The sequence below is a fragment of the Arvicola amphibius genome, chromosome 12 (assembly GCF_903992535.2).
Source record: "Arvicola amphibius chromosome 12, mArvAmp1.2, whole genome shotgun sequence".
NCBI lineage: Eukaryota > Metazoa > Chordata > Mammalia > Rodentia > Cricetidae > Arvicola > Arvicola amphibius.
In genome coordinates, this window is record NC_052058.2 from 20,163,707 (window position 1) to 20,184,231 (window position 20,525).

General features: G+C 38.4%; 1 protein-coding gene across 1 annotated transcript in view; it reads right to left on the minus strand.

Annotated features, from left to right (window-relative positions):
• Spta1 (spectrin alpha, erythrocytic 1) overlaps positions 1-20,525 on the minus strand; it is a 71,204-nt gene that overhangs the window by 32,572 nt on the left and 18,107 nt on the right. The window contains exons 15-30 of the mRNA XM_038349580.1: positions 18,014-18,218; positions 16,343-16,524; positions 15,547-15,790; positions 14,634-14,756; positions 11,894-12,111; positions 10,988-11,080; positions 8,965-9,102; positions 6,886-7,037; positions 5,650-5,836; positions 4,726-4,827; positions 4,084-4,175; positions 2,962-3,106; positions 2,214-2,395; positions 1,783-1,882; positions 1,486-1,683; positions 210-353 (exon numbers count right to left, since the gene is read on the minus strand). Of these exons, the coding sequence (XP_038205508.1) occupies positions 210-353; positions 1,486-1,683; positions 1,783-1,882; positions 2,214-2,395; positions 2,962-3,106; positions 4,084-4,175; positions 4,726-4,827; positions 5,650-5,836; positions 6,886-7,037; positions 8,965-9,102; positions 10,988-11,080; positions 11,894-12,111; positions 14,634-14,756; positions 15,547-15,790; positions 16,343-16,524; positions 18,014-18,218 (2,505 nt within the window). The remainder of the gene's footprint in view (positions 1-209; positions 354-1,485; positions 1,684-1,782; positions 1,883-2,213; positions 2,396-2,961; positions 3,107-4,083; positions 4,176-4,725; positions 4,828-5,649; positions 5,837-6,885; positions 7,038-8,964; positions 9,103-10,987; positions 11,081-11,893; positions 12,112-14,633; positions 14,757-15,546; positions 15,791-16,342; positions 16,525-18,013; positions 18,219-20,525) is intronic.

Consider the following 20,525-nt stretch of genomic DNA (forward strand, 5'->3'; position numbering starts at 1 on the left):
TATTTTTATTTTATGCATGTTGATATTTTGCCTACGTGCATGTCTGTGTGAAGGTGCCAGATCCCCTCGAGGCAGAGTTACAGGCAGTTGTAAGCTGCCATGTGGGTGCTGGGAACTGAACCCAGGTCCTCTGAAAGAACAGCCAGCGCTCTTCATCGCTGAGCCATCTCTCCAGCCGCTGGTACTGGAATTTTAATATTGATTATTACCTGGGCAGCGATTGATTTGTCCAAATCATCCCGTTTCTTCATCAGAGCTTCGAGACTGCTTAACTGATCCCTGTCGTCTAACCTTAGGGAATTCTCACGTGCCACCATCCAGCTCTCAAGCTGTTCACAGGTCCCTCGGAACAACTATACGGGGTGAATAGGTGAAATCATAGGCAAACATACGGTTACTCTACAGGGGCCAAGGAAGTGACTTTATCCCTCCTCAGTGGTGATAACACAGAGCATCTTGCCAGACCTGGTATATCCCTTGATGAAGCATTCTTTGAATAAATCTTAAATATACTGTCACTTTACAGTTTGCTACATGTTTTATAAGTCATAGTAAATGTAGTACATGTGAGGACACTGTCGCTATATGGTACATCTAGTAACTACTGACTGACTCTCTCCTTTATCTCCCCCCACCTCTTAAAATTGGAGACAGACTCTTTGGTAGCCTCGGTTGTCATCGAACTCAGTATGCAGCTGAAATTAACTTTAAAGGAAGGATCTAAGTTCTGAGATTTTCCATGTGTCTAACTTTCGGCTGGTTACTTCTTCAAAACTTTGTCAAATATTACCCATAGATGTGTCTGATATTTCCAAACACTCCCTCAAACATTATGATCACCCCTTCCTCTTTATCCTCAAAAATCATACATTATTTTATTAGTAAAAATCCCCGATATTAGAATTATCTGTACTTCTTACACAAAGAAACACACTCTAAGGATATTTGCAGTTCTAGGACCTGAACACAGACGTTCTTATTGAAAACTAATCCTTCAGCTAATTACTCAATTGTATTTAATGACAATAACCTCATTTATGTACAAGACTGATTGCTATCTTTTTGCACACTCTTTTAAAAAAGCTTTTACTTCGATTATTTATTATTATTAGTAGTAACGCATCTGTGCTTGTATGAGAGAGAGGGTTGGGGGGCTCCATGGTGTGCACAGGAAAGTCAGTGGACAACTTTGTGGAGTAGCTCCCCCTCTACATGTCTTTTACAATGTCATTCAGCTCATCAGGTTGTTCAGCAAATAGCTTTACCCACTGAGCCATTGCATAGACACTTCTTTGTCTCTTTTAACAGAAACAAGAGCCTAGAACATAAGGATGCTCAGTCTACAGCACAGAGTGCAGTGTGCAACAACCAAGAGACGCTGGCGTCTCCAGCTCACAGAGTCTAATACAGTGAGTGCCTGCAATCAGCATCTGAAACCACTCAAGGAACTGAGGCTAACCCCCGACTATATGGAGAATTCTATACCTGAAGTTCTAAGCACTGGTCTAGCATCTTCTTGCGGTTTTCCCAACCCTTCTCCAACTCGTCTCTCTTTAACTTAATATCACGAAGAGTATTTTCAATTTCAGGGCTGTTTCGGTGGCCTCCATCTATAAGTTCTGTGCCGAAGTCCTCTAAGGCCTGGAAGGTAGGGTCCTCTCCCTTCATGTCATCGTGATGCTCCTGTGGGGAGAGGAGGAAAGGTGAGGGAAGGTCCCGGGGAAGACTGTAGGAAATTCTGAAGCGAGAAGAGAGTTTTACATCGGTGGTGAATAGCCGTACCTGATGTCGTTCCAGTAAGATCTCTGTGCCAGTTAAGTCCTCAGCCAGCTCAGGTGATGATATTACACCACCAATGCCTTTGATCCAATTCTCCAGATCACTGAAGAAAGAAATATATTAGGATCAGTCATGGTTGTCCTTATTTTCCTCTGCCTCAGCAGAAAGAAACCCTATGCCCCCAACTCATCTCCTGGCAACACCTAGTATATATTATATACTGTACATATGCTTACTCAGTTGGCCTTAAAGAAATGGTATTTTAGGGCTTGAAGCATAAAACCTGGTTTTTCTGTGCCTCACTGGAGATGACACTTAGATACAGTCTTCGTAACCCAACAGTGACTGACACGTGTATCCAGGTTATTCCTAGGGTCTCTACACATGGCAATGTGTAGAAACTGCCCATCTTGCCTGGTGAATGTCAGCTTTACCTAGCCTTGCTGAGGAATAGGAAGAATTTATGGGCTTCATTCAGACTCTCCTTTCGATCATTTGTTAGACCTTGTAGGGTATCCCAGGCCTCATTCAGCTCTCTTCTCTGCTTCTGCAGGTCCTCAGTAGCATCTGGGTGAGACTCACAGAGACGCTCAGCTGTCTCCCCCAGTGTGGTCACCTGGACAAACAGAAGAATTTTGATAGCAGCATGGTGGTACTCTGAATGTTGCCTTTTAAATCAATTCTGCAAACCCCTGGGTCATAATTCTTAATATGAAAACATTCTTTGTGCTCTATATGATGATGCCAAGTTATAGGTTGCCTCCAATGTATATGGAAAGTTTCAATCTTCTCTCTTCAGCTCTGAGGTAGCAATAATCTTACTTAATTAATGACCGAGGAAAAACTTCCTAATACCTAGACATAGTCTGATACTACTCGGTGCAAATATTCATTTTCTCTTAGGCATTTGTTTCCACGGTGGGTTGCAAGTCTATTTAATCGACATTCTCTAAAGTATTCATTTAGACAGTAAAAGTTCAATAGTTTTTCCTGTGTTAAAGCATATAGGGCATGATATTTTAATGGCTTTTCCCCTGAGGGAGAGTGTACAAAAATTAGTATAATGCAAGATTTTAAAGTATATAAGTATAATGGATTTGTCGAGAGAACCAAAGAAAGGTGCATTGCTCCAGGCATCAACTTGGAGAAAGTATCGAGAAAGATTGAAAACATATATCTCACCTTTTCTCCCAGGGGGATGATGTCTCTCTCAAAGACCTCGTGCTGCCTTTGGAGGGCCTGGACACTGAGCAGGTCAGAACCCGGGTCAGCAGCACTAAGAGCCCGACACTTCTTATCAATCTGTTCCTTGATATCATCTGCTTCTCTGGAACACAAAAGAGTGAAGGGCATAGGAGAATGATGTGTCCTAGAGGGCTGGCTCACAAGGAAGCCAGTACCACCACCACCTTCAAATCATTCTCTTCCTTCGTGATATACTGGCACTTAGGCTGCTTTGATCTAGAGACATAGATGTTGTTATTATTTCCATTCTATGTATCAGAACACAGGAGTTTAAAGATTTCTCAAGATGCTATCACTACCAGATGGTGGAGTGCAAGCTTGATACTAACTGCAGAACTGCATGGTTAAACAATACATTTCATACTTTTGAGCTGTAAGCCATTTTAAACAGCCTTAACCATCCTTGTCTCTGTTTTCTTTTGGCATCATCAAAACCACATTCATATGCATGAAAGTATTTGGTTTCTTTTTAGTTTGCTTTATCATTTACTTGTAAGTGTGTGTTTCTTAGTACAGAAGTGGATGTGAGAACGAAGCATTACAAAGGTTGCACGAGCAGCTTGAGTGGTTGACAAGACCTGCTGTTTTTTGAAGGGAAAATGGTGGAGCCATAGATCTGAGGAGGAAGAGATGGGGGGGGGGAGCTGGGAGGAGTGGAGGGAAGGGAAGCTGATGTCATAATGTATTGAGTGAGAGAGAAGTAAATTAAAAAAAATAGCAAAAAGAGATGTTATATCTTCTCCCATTCTCTTTCCATTTCTTGTTCAAGAACATAATGACTTAAACCCAATTTATTCTTAAACTTGATTCTCTATTATGGAATGATAGCTAAATCTCAAATTATATGTTATGCCCAATTGAATATTGAACTTGATTATCTTGGGGTGTCTAGTGTGTCCAGAGAGGAAAATTTGCTGAAGACAAATCTGGTCTATTAGCAGACTGTCTCTTTTTGAAGAAGAGACCTATCTACTACCAGCTCTTCTCCATAGGGACCAGACTTAAAGGCCTGCTGGGGACTGCAACAGAGCAGTACCATCTGAGTGCGAAGGTTCTTACCTGTGGAACATCTCAACAGCATGGGCGCTGCTTAGCAGCTGATGCTGCTCATCTGCCAGCCTCTTCAAGGAATCCCAACGGGTGTTCAACTCCTTAAAGAAGTAGACATGTGGCTTTAGTCAGAGAGCTTCTTCAGATAGCTTAATGCTGACAAGTCACTTCCAGCTTTCCTTTTAGCCCTTTAGAATGCACACAGCTCTGCTTCTTGCATGGTTTTAAGATAGAACACCATGTTCTTTGGTGCTTGCTTGTTAAATGTGTTCTGGGAATCCAAAATTAGGTCTTCATGATTTGTTCAATAACCCATTACCAACAGAACACCTCTGTAGCCCCTAAGCATCCTGATACTGCCTTTTGAAGATACTAGGAATTTATTATTTCAGAATTTTTGTCCTTCACACTCCAACAACTATGTGTGAAAACACAGAAGTAAACACTAAGTAGAACTGCGTTATTAAAGTTCTCTGAAACAAATAGAAATAACTGGACCATTTATGGTCTGCTCTCATTGGCCTTTTCTACAACCAGTTTCACACTGCCTTTACACTCTGGTCTTTGGAATAAGAAGTTAAGTCAACCAATGTAAAACGAGGACTCCAGAACCCAGGGCATTGAGGAGGAATGGAGGGAGCCTGCGATTACCTGTCGTATGTGAGCGCCTTCTGGTGTGAGGAGCTTTTCAAACAGCAGTTCGTCAGCTACCTTGTTGATATCCTTTAGCCTGGGCTCATTGCTCTTTAGATCCTGGATAAGAAAATGCATCCAAAGTACTAGAACTCTTTTTCTTAGACTTTCCATTCATGCCTGCCACCTGGGCTCACATTTAGTTAAATGTTACTAAAGCAAATGGTTAACATCACTTGTGATACACATACTACTCTGTCATTTGGCACCGCACTGTGCCCTTAAACACTCTGATACCAGGCAGCTTTCCAATACTTGCCAGAACCTTCAGTTTTTGGAGTATGAAGTGTATATATTTATCTTAACTTCCTTAAGTTATTTTCCATGTATTAATTTATATTATCAAAACATTTTAAACCCCAGGAATATGCTTACATGCCAACATGCATATCTCCACATGAAGAATAACAAAAGAGACAGAAAGAAGCAGATTTATACTTATGATATTTGAGATAATAGAATAAATATGGGCAAAGAAAAATCTATGGAAGGGTTCTCAGGAGGTAAATAGTAATTTTCTGCTGCTGTGAAATTAGGTCACATCTCTTTTTACCTCAACTAATGCTTCATATTTTGAGTCCACATGAGTCCTGTGACATTCCATCTCAGTCTGGGATTCATTAGTGCAGTATGTCACAGGGCAAATTTTGAAGAATCATGGGGGGGGGGGTCCTCTGCACTCCCTAGCAAATTTTGGAGAGCCAGGAACTGAGGCTGAAAGTTAACTTGACTAGTTTCAGATGCCGTTGCTTTCTAGTTCTTAACAATCAGTGAGAGTATTAACTGTGGAGATCTCAAACACCATGGAGGATGTTTAACAAATATGAAACGAACACCTCCAAAAAAATAAATAAATAAACCACTTAAAGTCCTCTTGCTTACTCTCTGAAACTCGTCAAATTTCTTCTGTAGCTCCCAGACATCATCCATTTCCACCCCAGTGTTCTCCGCCTTTTTCTCTTGGATCCACTCCAGCATGTCTCCTGCCTCATAGGCCAGCAGAAACTCATTGTAGCGTTGCAGCAGGCGTCGTCTTCGTTCTTCTGCTCGGTCCAGGAGGGAGTGGTATCTGAGTGTAGGAATTAAGAAGGCAAAATAATGGGTTGAAAAATACAGAAAGCATAACAAGTGAGAGTCAGGGTGAGAAAACTAGAAGAGGAAATGGATAGAAAGGAAAAGAAGAGCAAATCAAAATGAGGTCAGCAAAAGAGAAGAGAAATAAAATGGGAGTAAAACAGACATTAAGAGCAGAGAGATGAAGAATATTATACTTAAAAATAGAAGTATCTCCTGCACCCAAGGCTCAGGGAACACCCGGGAAAAGATGGCAGAAACACTGTAAGAGCCAGAGGTCCCGGAAGCCTTCTCTGAGACTGTGTCTTCTAGAAATTGCTTCCTAAACAAGACCTGAACAATGACACTATCAACAGACAAGCTAATACAGAAAGGAAAAAAAAAATCCCATGGAGTCACACACCCTTAGACAAAGAACTACATCAACTCATGACAACTTAGAGAGGAAGAATTAGCCTCTTCCAGGGAAAAGCCTCCTCATTGGCTATTCAATCCAAAATGATTGGCCATGACATCATAAACACACACAGCAAAAATATATGCAGCAGGTTTTACTTACATGTTTTCACATCTATCTATCTTCTATATATCAATAATCAAAGAAAAAGGGGCCATCAATTTGAGGGGAGAATAGGAGGACATGGAGAAGTCAGAGGGAGGAGACATGAGAGAGGTAGAAGGGAAAGGGAAAGAAACTGTGTAATTATATTTTAATTAAGTATCTTTAAAATATCGATGGATGAGGAAAATGTCTTTTGCCATCACTTTCTTGTTATAGAAGAGAGAAGTTTACATTCCAGCTAGATAGATATGGGAGTATACAACATTCTTATGGAGACTTAGAAGGAAGCTGGCAGAGGAGTCGGAAGACATGGCTTCATTAAGGGTCTCACACTGAGACAATTAATGCTCCTCGGGTTTCCTTTCTTCATATACAAACTAAAGTGTGAATTTACATCTCTAAACTGAAAGCAGCAGGACCGTGAGAGAAAAGCAGAGAATATTTGTCAGCCCCCACTGAAAGCCTCCATCCCACAAACTTACTGGTCCTCTATCTGCTGCTGGAGCTGGGGGATGTTGATTGGCTCTTCTCGTCGCTGCTGTGGGAACCCTGGTAGTTCATCGTGGGCCAGTTTTCTGACATAGACCGCAGGCACAAAGCCCTGGTGATCATCAGCTTCGACCTTCCACCAGTCCTAAAGGGAGGAAAGATTCACACTCCTTTCTTAATCCTTCCAAAGTCACAAGCCATAGAGGCTTCAACTCTCACCACATCCCCAGGAACAGGATCAGCTGGCTGTTAAGGGCTAAATATCATTCACAGATGGCACATAATGTCCATGCATTATAGAAAGGGTCAAGGAGGCTGCTCCTGAAGTTAACAAATCTAATATCTGATGTCAGATGGGCATGGCTTGCAAAAGCCAGGGCTGGGCCACTCTGCTCCTCAGGAATAGGGCCTTCCTGGGGTCGTGGTCTCTATGTTTGATAGCAGTGCATGGGAGTTGACTCCTCACATCCCACTTCCAAGGCACTAAAACATAGCAATTTCACCGAAATTCATTAATACAAGTTCTTCAAGTGCTTGCGCACTAACCACTCTGAAGTCTCATTTTTTTTAGAGAAAATGCTCTGGACTGTGACTCAGGCAAAGAGGAAGTGGAATTTACTTAGAGTTTCTGATGTGAAAATATCTTGCCTCTCTAAAACAATTTATTTTCAATAATAGTAACAAAAATAAAAATTCTTTTCTTATAAAGATCTTTAGGAGAACAGTTACATGATGAATATTTTTATAAGGAACACATACTATAAAATTCCATTCATTGTTAAACACTGGCTTTATAAGCATATAAGAATTCAAGACAATTAAAGATAAATTTCTTTCTTTCTCTTTTCTTCCTTCCATCATTCTTTCTCCTTCCTTCCTTCCTTCCTTCCTTCCTTCCTTCCTTTGTTTCTTTCTTTCTTCTTCCTCTTTAAATATGGTGTATCTCTATGGTGCTCAGGCTGACCTCAAATGTTTGTGTTTGAGTCTTCTGTCTCATCCCTCCAGGTGCCTGGGACTAAGATGCACATTGCCTTTCATTGGGGCTTCTACTAACCCTAAAGATGTTGTTTTATCCAATAGAAATCTTGTCATAGAAGAGGAATGAGCAAGGATATGGAAAGAAAAGATTAACTTAGTTCTGCAAGTACAATAATAACATAATATTGATGTAAGATTCCCCTCTGTATGCTGTGAACACCATTGGTTAATAAAGAAACTGGCTTGGCCTGATAGGGTAGAACAGAGCTAGGTGGGGAAAACTAAACTGAATGCTGGGAGAAAGAAGGGCAGAGTCAAAGAGAAGCCATGTAACCCTGTAGGAGACAGACACTAGAATTTTACTGGGTAAGACACAGCCTCATGGCGATACACAGATTAATAGATATGGGTTAAATTAAGATGTAAGAGTTAGACAATAAGAAGCTAGAGCTAAGGGGCTAAGTGGTGATTTAATTAATACAGTTTCTGTGTGATTATTTTGGGGCTGAGCAACCGGGGACAACTAAGTGGGCTCCTACAACATAAGGTTGCTTAACCCTTATATATCTTTAGGTTAACTCCCTAAGTTTTTTTGATTCATTGTTTAATTAATGCTAAAATTAAGATTAGAATTTAAAAATTTCCAAAGGTATATCTAATATCTATCTATCTATCTATCTATCTATCTATCTATCTATCTAATCATCTCTCTGTTCTTTCACAGTACTTTAAGAAAAATATTACTTAATAAATTATTTAAGAGAAAAAGGATTAAATGTTGGGCATTAAAACACCTATCTGAGCCATGTGGTGGCGGCACATGCGTTTAATACAAACCCTTAGGAGGCGGAGGCAGATGGATCTTTGTGCCTAGGAAGACAGCCTGGTCTACAGAGCAAGTTCTAGAACAACCAAGGTTAAAAGAGAAAACTTGTCTTTAAAAACCAAAAGGCAAAAGGCAAAACAAACAAACAAAACCACAAAACCCTCCAAACAAACAAACAAAGCCCCACCTATTTGGTGGAATTAGGAGAGAGCTACAGAAGAGCCATAGCCATGTTGCAGATGGTAAAAAATTAAAACAAAAAAATCACCTTGTTGATGGAACTGAGCAGAGTTAAGACATCATTCTTCTTCATGCTGACCTCTCTACGGCTTCGGGCTTCAAAGTCATATAGAGCTATGACTCTAGCTTCCCGACCAGCCTCATCCACTGGTGCTGCCTGCAGTTCCTGGAGTAAACAAACTAGACGTCAGTTACACACTCGAAGTCTTTCCCTGAGCAGCTCACCAGTAGTGGGCAGTTCCCAGCCCCTCCCATGAGAGGGTAGCTGGAGTTCTGATGTGGCTGCTCAGTCTATCATTGGTGATCCTCGGGAATGCTGTGCCACTGAAGCACCTATCAGAAAACTGGAAGATTGGAAAACATGAACACAATCACCAGTACATAGGCATGCTGTCAGAAGCACTGTTCCTTAGTGGGAGGGGCAGTATATGACTGCTCTTTAATGGGAGGGGAATATACTACTGTTCTTATTGGGAGGAGCAATATACTGTTCTTTAGTGGGAAGAGATATAGTTACTGTAGTTTAGTGGGAGGGCCAATATACTACTGTTTTTATTGGGAGAGGCAATATACTACTGTTCCTTGGGTGGAATGGTAATATACCACTGTTCTTTAGTGGGAGAAACAATGTACTTCTCTGTGCAGATTCAAAAGGACCACACATGACCACATTTTAGAAACCTGAGAACATGATAAACCCTCCTCACTCCCTACTTTTCCTTAATCTTCACTAACAGGTTTCCCCACCTGCTTGGTCTTGCATTCATTTTGTTAAGGAATCGTGAAATTTTTACTTTAGAGATTTACAACCTACAGCACAGAGAAAGTGACAGAATATTAAAAACTGTGAATATAAGCATAGCATATTATTAAAATGTCTCTCTCTCTTTACAGAGATCACTCTGTTCCAGGACACATATTCTGTTCTAAATTCTGTTCAGTGTTGTTGTCTCCTGAGCATGTTCCCTGTGGGTTGGTGTTAAAGGCGAATCTCCTGTTATGGATTCTTTGACTTATTGCCCCTTACCTGTTGCATTTCCTCATGATATATGACACATCTATCTGTCTATATCCGGGTACACACTGAGTACAGCCAGGTACAGGGACAAGCAGGAGTGCTGTAAACCTATGTTGACTTGCCATGCTCAGTGTGTGTCTAGTCTGAGCATGTGAACTCTCAATCTCACCTTAGAATAATTCCATATCCATGTATATATGGAATATATATTTCTCTTTTCCTTGTACACAGCAAGCTGTTTTCATTATTTAGTTAATTCCAAGTTTATCACTCTTGATCACCTCTTTCAACCCATTTCTCACATATACTTGAATGGCCTGTGTCTTTGAGCATCAATTCTCATGGATTATAGGCTATAAAATAGCCTTTCCATACCTTGATTATAAAAATATTCTTTTCCTGGAACTCATGTTCCATGTGAACAGAGGTTCTTTTCTACTGTGGTCCCATTTTCATTTTCTGCTTATGCATGTATTACATAGGCTTTAAAAATACCCCTTAACAAACTAATTTTCTAATATAACTATTTTTTATCAAAACCTGCATCTTTATATTTAATAAATCTTGACATTCAAATAAATGCTAAGCCACAAAGCAAGGAGATTAAGAGGATACAAATGAAAGTCACGGATAAAGGAGATCAAAAGGAGCGAAAGAAAAAGTCAAGATGTATATTTACCAAACTTCATAGTTACTGAAAAATTCTTTTGGCATATATCTTTATAGATGCTACATCGAGTTTAGAATTCTTACCTAAAGTAATTACAGAGCTAGTATTTTCTTTGCAATTCTTTCCTAACTTTTTGAAAGGGAAAAAATAAAAGAGGAGTAAGCAAGAGAATTCCTTTTCATCCATAGTAAGAAGAGAATTGCTTTACTCTGTAGTAAGAAGAGAATTCCTTTACATATATAGTAAGAAAATTCCTTTATATCTATAGTGAAAAGAGAACTCCTTTATATCTATAGTGAGAAGAGAATTCCTTTACATCTACAGTGAGGGAGGTGGCTACCATCAGAACCCAGCACTTCTTACCTGGCAGGCTTCTGCCTGATCCCTCAGATCCGTTATGCTGTTCCCAAATGCATTGAGATCTACCAGGAAGGCCTCATGCTTCTTGAGAAGGGCCTGCATTTATTGATGGAAAAATAATTAGAGCAAATATCAGAGACACAACAAGATTGCCAGGGAGGTGCTTCCACTACTATTGTTTGTTAATGGATTATGTGATTGGGTTAAATCGCTTACTTCTTATACTAGAAAACTCCTTTTTCATATCGCATTTGCATGACTCAAGGAAATTTCAGTAAACAAATGAATAACAATTTCAATGTATTTGATCAATTCGAAATTAACTAAGACTTACACACTTTTTAACCAAGACATATCACAATGGTGACAGGGTGCAACTGTGGACAATAATATATGGGTAATGCTACTTTGTGGGACTCATATCAGAAAAGCTTAAAACACACACTATTTCTAAGGCTAGTGAAGTCTATAAAGGCTTTCTATATGACACTGAACAAATCATAGTGGCAGATGTAAGATGGACAAAAAGTAATTTATGATCCTTTAGGTTCCTCCTATCCCAACTTGTCTGTCTGATTTCATTTCAATAAAGGAATTCATATGCCCGTTTTAAAGGAATAGTTAACTTACAGAAGTTCAGAGTGACTTTGAAAAGGTCAGAATAGGACCAAGAAAGGTGTAGATCTTTGATCACCGACTTTGGATTTAGGTACTCTTTATTAGATCTATGGATTTCTATGACATTAGGAAAAAAATGTGATGTTCTTCTGGTATCTTTGCTAACTTTGGGGTATATCACATTAGATCAAGGCAAAAAGAAAATAATCACCGCTGAAACATTAGATAATCTAGCATTTGATGGAATTTGGTGAGCTTTCACTGGACCATGGCCATTCCACCCCACCTTACCCCAGCTGCTTCCTCATCAGCTCCATAGTTTTTGTTGTCTACGATTGGTTCTTTCTCCTTAATCCATGCTTCTGCTTCATGCAGATCTGCCAGGTACTGTTGGAGCTGGACATTGGCCTTGAGATCATTCTCCCGTCTAACAGCTCGTGCATGGAGAGACTCCATATTTTTGTTCAAGCTCTCAACCCTAGGTGCTATGTCTTCTGCAGCAAAGTGCCCTATGGAGTAGGTACAGATATAGTGAGTATGACCCATCCAACCTTGGAGAAAAGAAAATAGGCAAGATGATCCTAAATTTAGTCAGGATTACAATAGAATTTCTGGGAGCTGGGATGTCTTATAGGTGGGGTATCGATGTATATATGTGATGGCGAGTGAGTAGGTATGAGCTGACAAATACAGACACAAAAACAAAATACCCTCGAGTGCTGTAAGACTCAGGGTGAAAACCATTTCTTCTCTAGATTCAGCAGAAGGACTAGCAGACCTCCACTCTCCTTTACAAGAAGAAAACAGGTCAATATGGGAAGTATAATTATTTTTAAAGCATTAATAAAAGGGAAGGAAAAAGCTAAGACATGCCCTAAGGATATAGCTTATACCCTGAATTATTTGGAGATTCTTTGCTAGGACCCTAATCCAAGCTAATCCTGCATTGTTGAGATAGAGAATGGGAAATTCAAGAATATGTAAGAAAGAGAACACAAGAGATAAGGTCTTCACAGAGTTGTGGCTTCAGAGATATTCAGGTCCCTTTGGATGTTGGATTGATGCCTCATTTGTACACATGCAAAGAGATGATGAAAAATGATGCGAAGGCAGCCATAACACCATCCTTAGGACTCATCTAAATCTGCAGATAGTTAAAACTAGAACCCAATAAACAGAAATGATAAACACAAAGTAGGGTTATTAGAACAGTATTGTAGTACTAGATTCTCTCTGAAATAGTCCAATAGTACAATCTGTCTGAGGAATCACAATGGAGACCCAAGAAGTCCTATGACTATAAAACTGAAGAAACAAGCATGAATGATAAAGGGGAAAGTTTAAGGAGCTTGGAAAAGAAGATTCATGGCAGACAGTGGACAATATCAGATTTCAAATCAGAAATTGCGAATCTGAGGGTAGCATACTTGCATCTTTAAGGAAGCTACTTTGACATGTAATGAAAATACACTTGAAAAAATGAATGTAAAATAAATTAAGACAGTCATATGAACAGACACAAAGGGATTTATGGTTAGCTGCAAGGACCGACAGAGGAAGCTCATCAAGTAGGAAGAAAGCAGTACGGATAGTAATCCCAACCAGCACAAAGGAACAAAGAACAGCAGAAGCGGTAAATATATGGAGAGAACTTTCTTATTTCTCAATGTTATTCAAAGATAATTGAAATCTAAAGCAAAAATGATGTTAAAACATTAAGAGATTTATGATGTAACAAAATCAAAATGCATAATAACTGGAAAAAGAAAGAAATGGAAGGACAGACTAAAGGATGTTTCATTACAAATAAAATGCTATACTATCTGAGGTTAAAATGTCATAAATTAAAATATGTATTTTAAACCCTAGAATAATAGCCTCCAGTGCTTTCCTCTCAGAATATCTATAAAAATTTAAACAATGTGTAGTACCCCTAATAAGCTGCCATATATATGATTATATTTACCAGTAGTTCCCATATAAGAAGGTAAACATGAAATTTTGAGGTAAAAACTAATTAAAAGACAAACCAAATGATTACAGTAAAAACACGAATAGATTTCAGAAAAAGGAATATTTCTGGGAACAAAGATGGATATTTCATTTTGTAGAAATAACAATTGATCAAAAGGACAAATACCTCAGCTATATTTGCATATACTAGTAAGTTTTCAAAACATTATAAAACAAAATTGATGACCTTATAATAAGAAATAGGAAAATATCAACACCTGTAGTCAGAGAATTAGAGAAACAAAAATTTATCTTTTATGGAAAGATATAATTTAAAAAGAAACAAATGATTAAACAACAAAATAGGAAAATAAATTTCTTTGGTTTGCATAACGTAGTTTACAATTGAAAATTTTCAGCAAAATTTAATTCAACCTAAACTCTTTAAAACTAGATACTAATAATTGATTACTTAACAGAGAGAAAATTTTTTAGTGTAGCCTGGATTGCTTGTCCATACCTGGCATATGATGCTCAAATATAACATCTTATTTAGAGAGTAGAGCTTTCTATGTATGGACAATAAGCACGCAAATAGTCAGTAAAGTTTCATAAAAGGAGAAATTTAAAGGAATGACCTTTCTACTATATTGACCTTTCTATTATAGTCATATAATGTGTCCTTGAGAAGCAAGGCTTTTTTTTTTTTTTAGATATTTGGAAAGTCTTACATAGGGAAGAATCTTATGTTTTAAAAGACTTTGGAACTTAGATTTGAATTCTGTATCTTCTCCAAAGAAGCGCATTGATAATTAGACTAAACTTGATTTATTTTAATAGTTTTGAATTTACAGTAGTGAAGCTTTAATAATGTGTTTGAACATCTTCTGATACAGCAGGATTATAAAAAACACAGTGTATACTGCTTTGTCAGAAACACTCAAAGGGAATTTCTTCATTAAATTGGAAAGGGATGTCATCTAGTTTTAAACTCACTTTAGGTATTAAGATTATCTAAACTTCTTTCCAAAGTCTGTCATAGTGGAGTTTTTGGCAAATCAGTTAGCGTCACACGTACCTTCCTCTACCATTTTGTTCCCCCTCTCTGTTATCGCTTGAATGCGTGGCTCATGGCTAGAAATGTCTGCCAAGATGACTTCATGTCTGTTCAGAAGATTCTTGGCTGCAACCAAGTCCTTGCCTACAGAGAAAAACAATTCAAGGTTTAATATTGTCCCTGTGAATGGATCTTACTCATAATACATGTTTTATCTGTTGCCCAATAGTAAAATCACACAAATATGACCACTGAGAATTTAATCCATCTCTACCATCCCTGCATACTTAACATGCTTAAACCCTCTAATTTCCAGACTCTCTTCCCTGCAGTTGGCACTAAGCTTCTCTCCAGACACTCTCCATGCTATTTCTAAAGGTTTTGCAGACAGATCTCTCTATGGCCTTTCATTGAAGCTCCCAGTACATCTGATAAAGTTGTGTAATATTTGTGTGTGTTTTTTCTTGTACATCAAGGCAACTATCTTGGAAGTTACACTTATGAATTAATAAGTTCTAAAGTACAAAACAATTGGACAGCCATATTTAACTTTTGAATCTTTGTGGTAGGTCACATAGTTCTTAAAGGATCACCAATAACCCAGACAAATACATTCACTACTTCAAGCATTAATCATTACTTCTCAGCAAAGAAGTATCAACAAATAAATTTTAGCTCAATCCTTTGAAAGCTAAGCACTCCAGATCCTCCTAAAGGACCAAGTTCATGCCATGGTTCATAGCTATCTTATAAGGCAAATTTGTTGACACTATTTTTATGTATTAAAGCTTGCTGGAGGTCAGAACAAAATTTCATGAGTCTGGTGTGGAAGAACCAAGAGGAAACTTCTATCCCCTCACTGTTGCATCTTGTTCTCTCAACCTGGAGACCTTGGTCCTTTTCTGCCTGCTCAGTCTGATGATGCATCACTGACCGAGCTGGGTGGAAGCTGCTGAGGGCTCAGTCTCCTGGATCCAGGCCTCCTCATCTTCTGAGTCCCTGCAAATCTGCTGTAACTTGAGTAGGTCTATGAGTTTCTTCTTCCTGGTGGCCAGTGGCTCTTTCAGAGCTTCAAAGCGGGTCACCAAGGACTCCTGCCTTGCACGTTTGTTCCCAGAGTTGGGATGACCTATTTCTTCAAAATGTGCAGCCATGTCTGTGAGGGTATCCACTTGATTCTGATGGAGAAAACAATGTGTGTTAGGAAATTATATAATTTTGTTAAGAATTAGATGAGCTTTCCATGTGCTGAATATCCCTGTGATATTTTTAAATGAATTTTTATTAAGCGATCTTACCAAATTAATTAAATAAATTAATTAAATACATTAATTTGGTAAGATCGCTTGGATGCGGAATGCCAGAATAGGAAGCTCTTAGTTATACATGATAGTATTGATATAGAGTAATGTGAGATTAGCTACAATTGAGCAAATGCAAAGTAGATGTCAAGGCTGTCTAAAACATCCTAGGATTCTAGACTGAGAAAGTGGTGTGACATTTAAAAGAGTTAATAATTGCTTATGCTAGTCATCAGTTTCCAGTATGACTTGCTCAGGAGAATGAGAGGAATCGGGAGGTATTGGGGAGAGACAGTTCGCCAACTAAATGTTTGAAAAATTTCCTTTGGTTTCCTGATTAGTTATTAGGAATAATAATAATTACAGATTATGAATATCTGCTGGGTATATGTTTAGTTTTCTACAATTAGCAGAAACCTAAAAACGAACCTGACGAGCAGCCACAGCTGACTCAAGAAGGCCATGTTTCCTCAGTAGATTCTGCACATCTGCCAGGCCTTTTCCATAATCCTCAGAGGTAACCTGCCCCTGCATGTCATTCATCCAGTTCTCCAAGTCTTCTGCGTTGTTATCAAACTGCAGCAGCTGGTTAGCTTCATACAGCTCAGTCCCTAGGGGAGGGTATCGAGTAGAAGACACAGATAAGAGAACCATCTCACATCACACTATAGAAGTCATATTAAGTTGGAATTCTGGTGGTATTTGGTTTTAAATATGGAGATGCTACATTCTCTGGTGAATGTAGTTCTACTTGCTAGTTGTGAACTCTTTCGAGTATTTTCAAGTGCCATTTGATAAACAGCGTACAGACCATTCTTGGGATAAGACATCACATTTGCTCAGTTGTGGAGCTGGTAAGTGTGTAAGGCTGAGATTGATTGGTGTACGGCTGGCCATGTAATTAGTGACTGCCTTTCATCGGACACCATGAACATCACTCTGTTTTCTAGAAATACCTTGGTGATTCCTATTATATTTGGCCAAGTCTTTATTCTATTACTTCATAGCTGTCTGTATCATTATTCTTAAAAGCAATTAGTATGTCTTACACTGTGGGAAGCAGTCATGACATATTATTATTAAGGTATGCTTATATTTTCCCTTAAGCCCCAAATCAGGATGACATCGCAAGAAATCAATATGACATCTTCTATACCCTTTTCTGTACCCAGGTCAAAATCCTGTCTTCAGATGAGGGTCATAAAAAATAGATACCAACAACATATCAACATAGCAAACATCATTTGTAAAAATTACTGACAGATAAAAGCTTAATTTCCAAATGTAAGAGGCAAGATAAAAATTAAGTGAGAGGTATGTATTTGAAAACTTATAATAGGGTCTGATCAGTTTTGCATAGGCAAGAATGAAGCATTTTATCAAACTCTATAAGAACAAAATACATAAGCCCATTAGGTGTGATACCAATAATCTTTTCATTTCTAAACTCTTAATGCCAATTTTAACAGTTCATATTATGACCCATTTATATTCTATTTTATATGACCAAAACTTGTTAAAAATAACTCTGGCATAATAGGTTTAGATACCAAGCTAATACTGAATTCATGGCTTTCAATATTTCAACATTTATGTAAGGAAAGAAAAATCTAGGAGAAAATTGAAGAAAAAAAGAAGTTTCAGTGACAACAAAAAAACTACAATTTAAATAAAGGAAGAATTTAAAGGATTAAAGATATAATGTGATATATTTAGACAAGATTTTAAATATTGATGATCAGATGACACAGGGAAGCAAATGGCTAGGTCCCACTGCAAACAGTTCACCAAATAACAAGATGATAAGGACAGAATTTGTAGATTTTATAATATAAGAATTGAATTATTGATGGGGAACTTCAGCCAATCACATTCTGTTTAGGGTGTGTCCCTCTGAGGCCAAAGAAAACAGATAAAACATCCAGGTGTGCTGGGCTCTCTCTCTTTGTTCCCTGCACTCCTGGATTGCTGGAACCCTGGTTTTGTAAGTTCCCTTTCTTCCATTTATTAAAGCTGAATCTATTATATTAAACTGGTCTGGTTAATTACTGATCGACCACACCCATCAAATTTTCCTTTATCCAAACCTTTGTTTCTAACCTTTTTGTGCTGTTGCCTCCAACAACTCCTTCCAGAGGTTGGCAACCTCATTCATGCGAGCAGCCACAGCATCAGAGGCATAGTGACCATTCTCAATCATCTCCTGGCCAGTTTTCTCCAGGTTGTTGAGCATATCCCTATTAGCTGCCAATTCCTTTTCAAAGTCTAATTGCTTCTGAACCCGGCTTTTCAAGTTCTGCACATCCTGAGAAAAGATGAGAAAATCAAGGAAATCATTGCTTGAGGAAGGAGGGACGACAGACAGTTTGAGGAAAACCAGAACAGGATGATGAGATGCTGTAAAAATCAAAATGGAACTGAACCGGAAGATTGTCTCCATGTTCACCATCTTTCACCGCACCAGAAGGTTCCAATACGGCTTCTAGAGAGAAAGCATCAACAGTCTTACTTACGAATCCTACTGCAAATAACACTTAACCTGCAAGATAACCGTTCCTGATAGTGAACTAGAGGGAGGACTGCCATAGGGGCAAACAACTACTCTCTGTTTAGACCTGAAGATTATTCTCCCAAAAGGAACTCACATTTGGTGCTGTAAAGCTAATCAAAAGCTCATGGCAGAAAAAGTATCAGTCCCTAGGTGTATATTTAGTATTCTTGTAAATTGCCATGGTGTCAAGCTGCCATGACATAAATATACATTAAACATACATATATGCCTATATACTTCTGTTTATACCCATAGACAAATTTTACTCCCAGCCTTAATCAGAGAAGCATATCTGTGCTATAAATGATGGTGAATGTAGATATAGATAGTTATTGAAGATGTGAATAAAAAATAAATTTTGAGAGATTAGCCCTAAACTGTCTATAAGGCTCAGGGACTATCTCAGAAGAGAGAGTTGGAAGAATATATGAACTGAAAGATAGAAAGAGGGGATGTGAAATGCTGGGCATGATGCAACCAATGCAGCCATGATCTGACAGAAATTACTGATTGTAATGGGGCTGCATTAAACAGAACCAATCAACAATCAGTCACAGATCAGCAGGAACATATGGGGCCTTACCCTTCACTGCATAACTATTGGCTACTGGTGAGTCCTAGGGGACGATTATTTATTGTCTTCAGTAGTTCATCTACTGAGGAGTTCACTAGTCTCCAATGAATACATAGTTCCAAATCCATGTTCACACAGATGATCCAGGTTAATAAACTCAGTGGCACATGCGTGCATGTGTGTGCATGTGCACATACATGTACGCACACACATCTAAGGAACAAAACCCTCAAACCAAACTCACAATCACAAAACAACAACAAAAATTTCACAAATGTAGAAAAGGAGTTTATAGGGGAAAGACTATAAACTAATAGTGGTGGGAGAAAGATTAGGGAGGGTAGAGATTATAACAATAAAATAAGAAGAATGCATTTTGTGCACCTATGAATTGTTAAAGAACAAATTCAATAAAAGTTATTTTAAAAAAGAAAAGAAAATTTGAGGGCAAGGAGTGACTCTACTATACATACCATTCTGGGAGGGGCATGGGAAGAGTTAGAGAGGTAGAGTCGTGAGGAAATTATATAAATACAGTACTCATGGAAGGAAATCTCACAGTGAAAGAAGCATAACAAAGAAGAGAAGACAAAGAAAAGGATTCTTTCACATTGCTTGGAAAATTCATGTGGCAATTTTTCCTATACACTGGGAAGATGGCTAAGTCCTCCAGCACTAGGTCATGAAAATTATTTTAATAAGACCACAAGCGAGCATGAACCATCAATAAGATTTATTATGAGAAATGGAAAATTATTTTCTATTTCTTTTTCAGTTAATACACTACCCACTACCCACACATCTACATTTTAGAGCTTTGTTTACGCTGAGCACACTAGAACTGTTACTCCTACAGAAAATGCAAACACGTTCTTTGTGCTTTCGTAGAAAGACAGGTAAACACAAATGTTCCCACTTATCTAAAGTAGGAACCAAATATACATTAATGAATAAAGCATATATAGAACAGTAGATACTTTCAACATTAGGCTAGAAACTGAGAGACTAATTTTAGCCTTGACTGTTAATGTGAAAGGTTAGAAAGGTTAGAAATTTTATACACATGTGTGCATAATAGCTTATATCCTTACATATGTGAGTGAAAGCATGCATGTGCACAACTCTAAGAAAGAGAAATTAGCAGCCCAAAGATTCCCCAGCAACTTTCACGGTTACAGAAACTAAGATAACAGGACAAAATTTCAAGCCCAGGTTGTACTTGAGAGTCCAAATGCTTTCAGTCTTTATAACATGCTCTAAATAACTAGCTATCTTTGGACACATTCCAATTCAAAAGCTGTCTTCTTCATTCATGAAATAAAGAATTGGTTCCTTCCAGTCACAGAGCTGAGGCTGTAAGTCTACAATTACCCAAATGCTTAAGTTACTTCTGAGCTGACTTTATCTTAAATTATCACAGATGACAGAGGTGTGGAGAGAAGCAGAAGGTATGCTAGAGGAACTATGAGCATCTCAGTAAGGAGCAT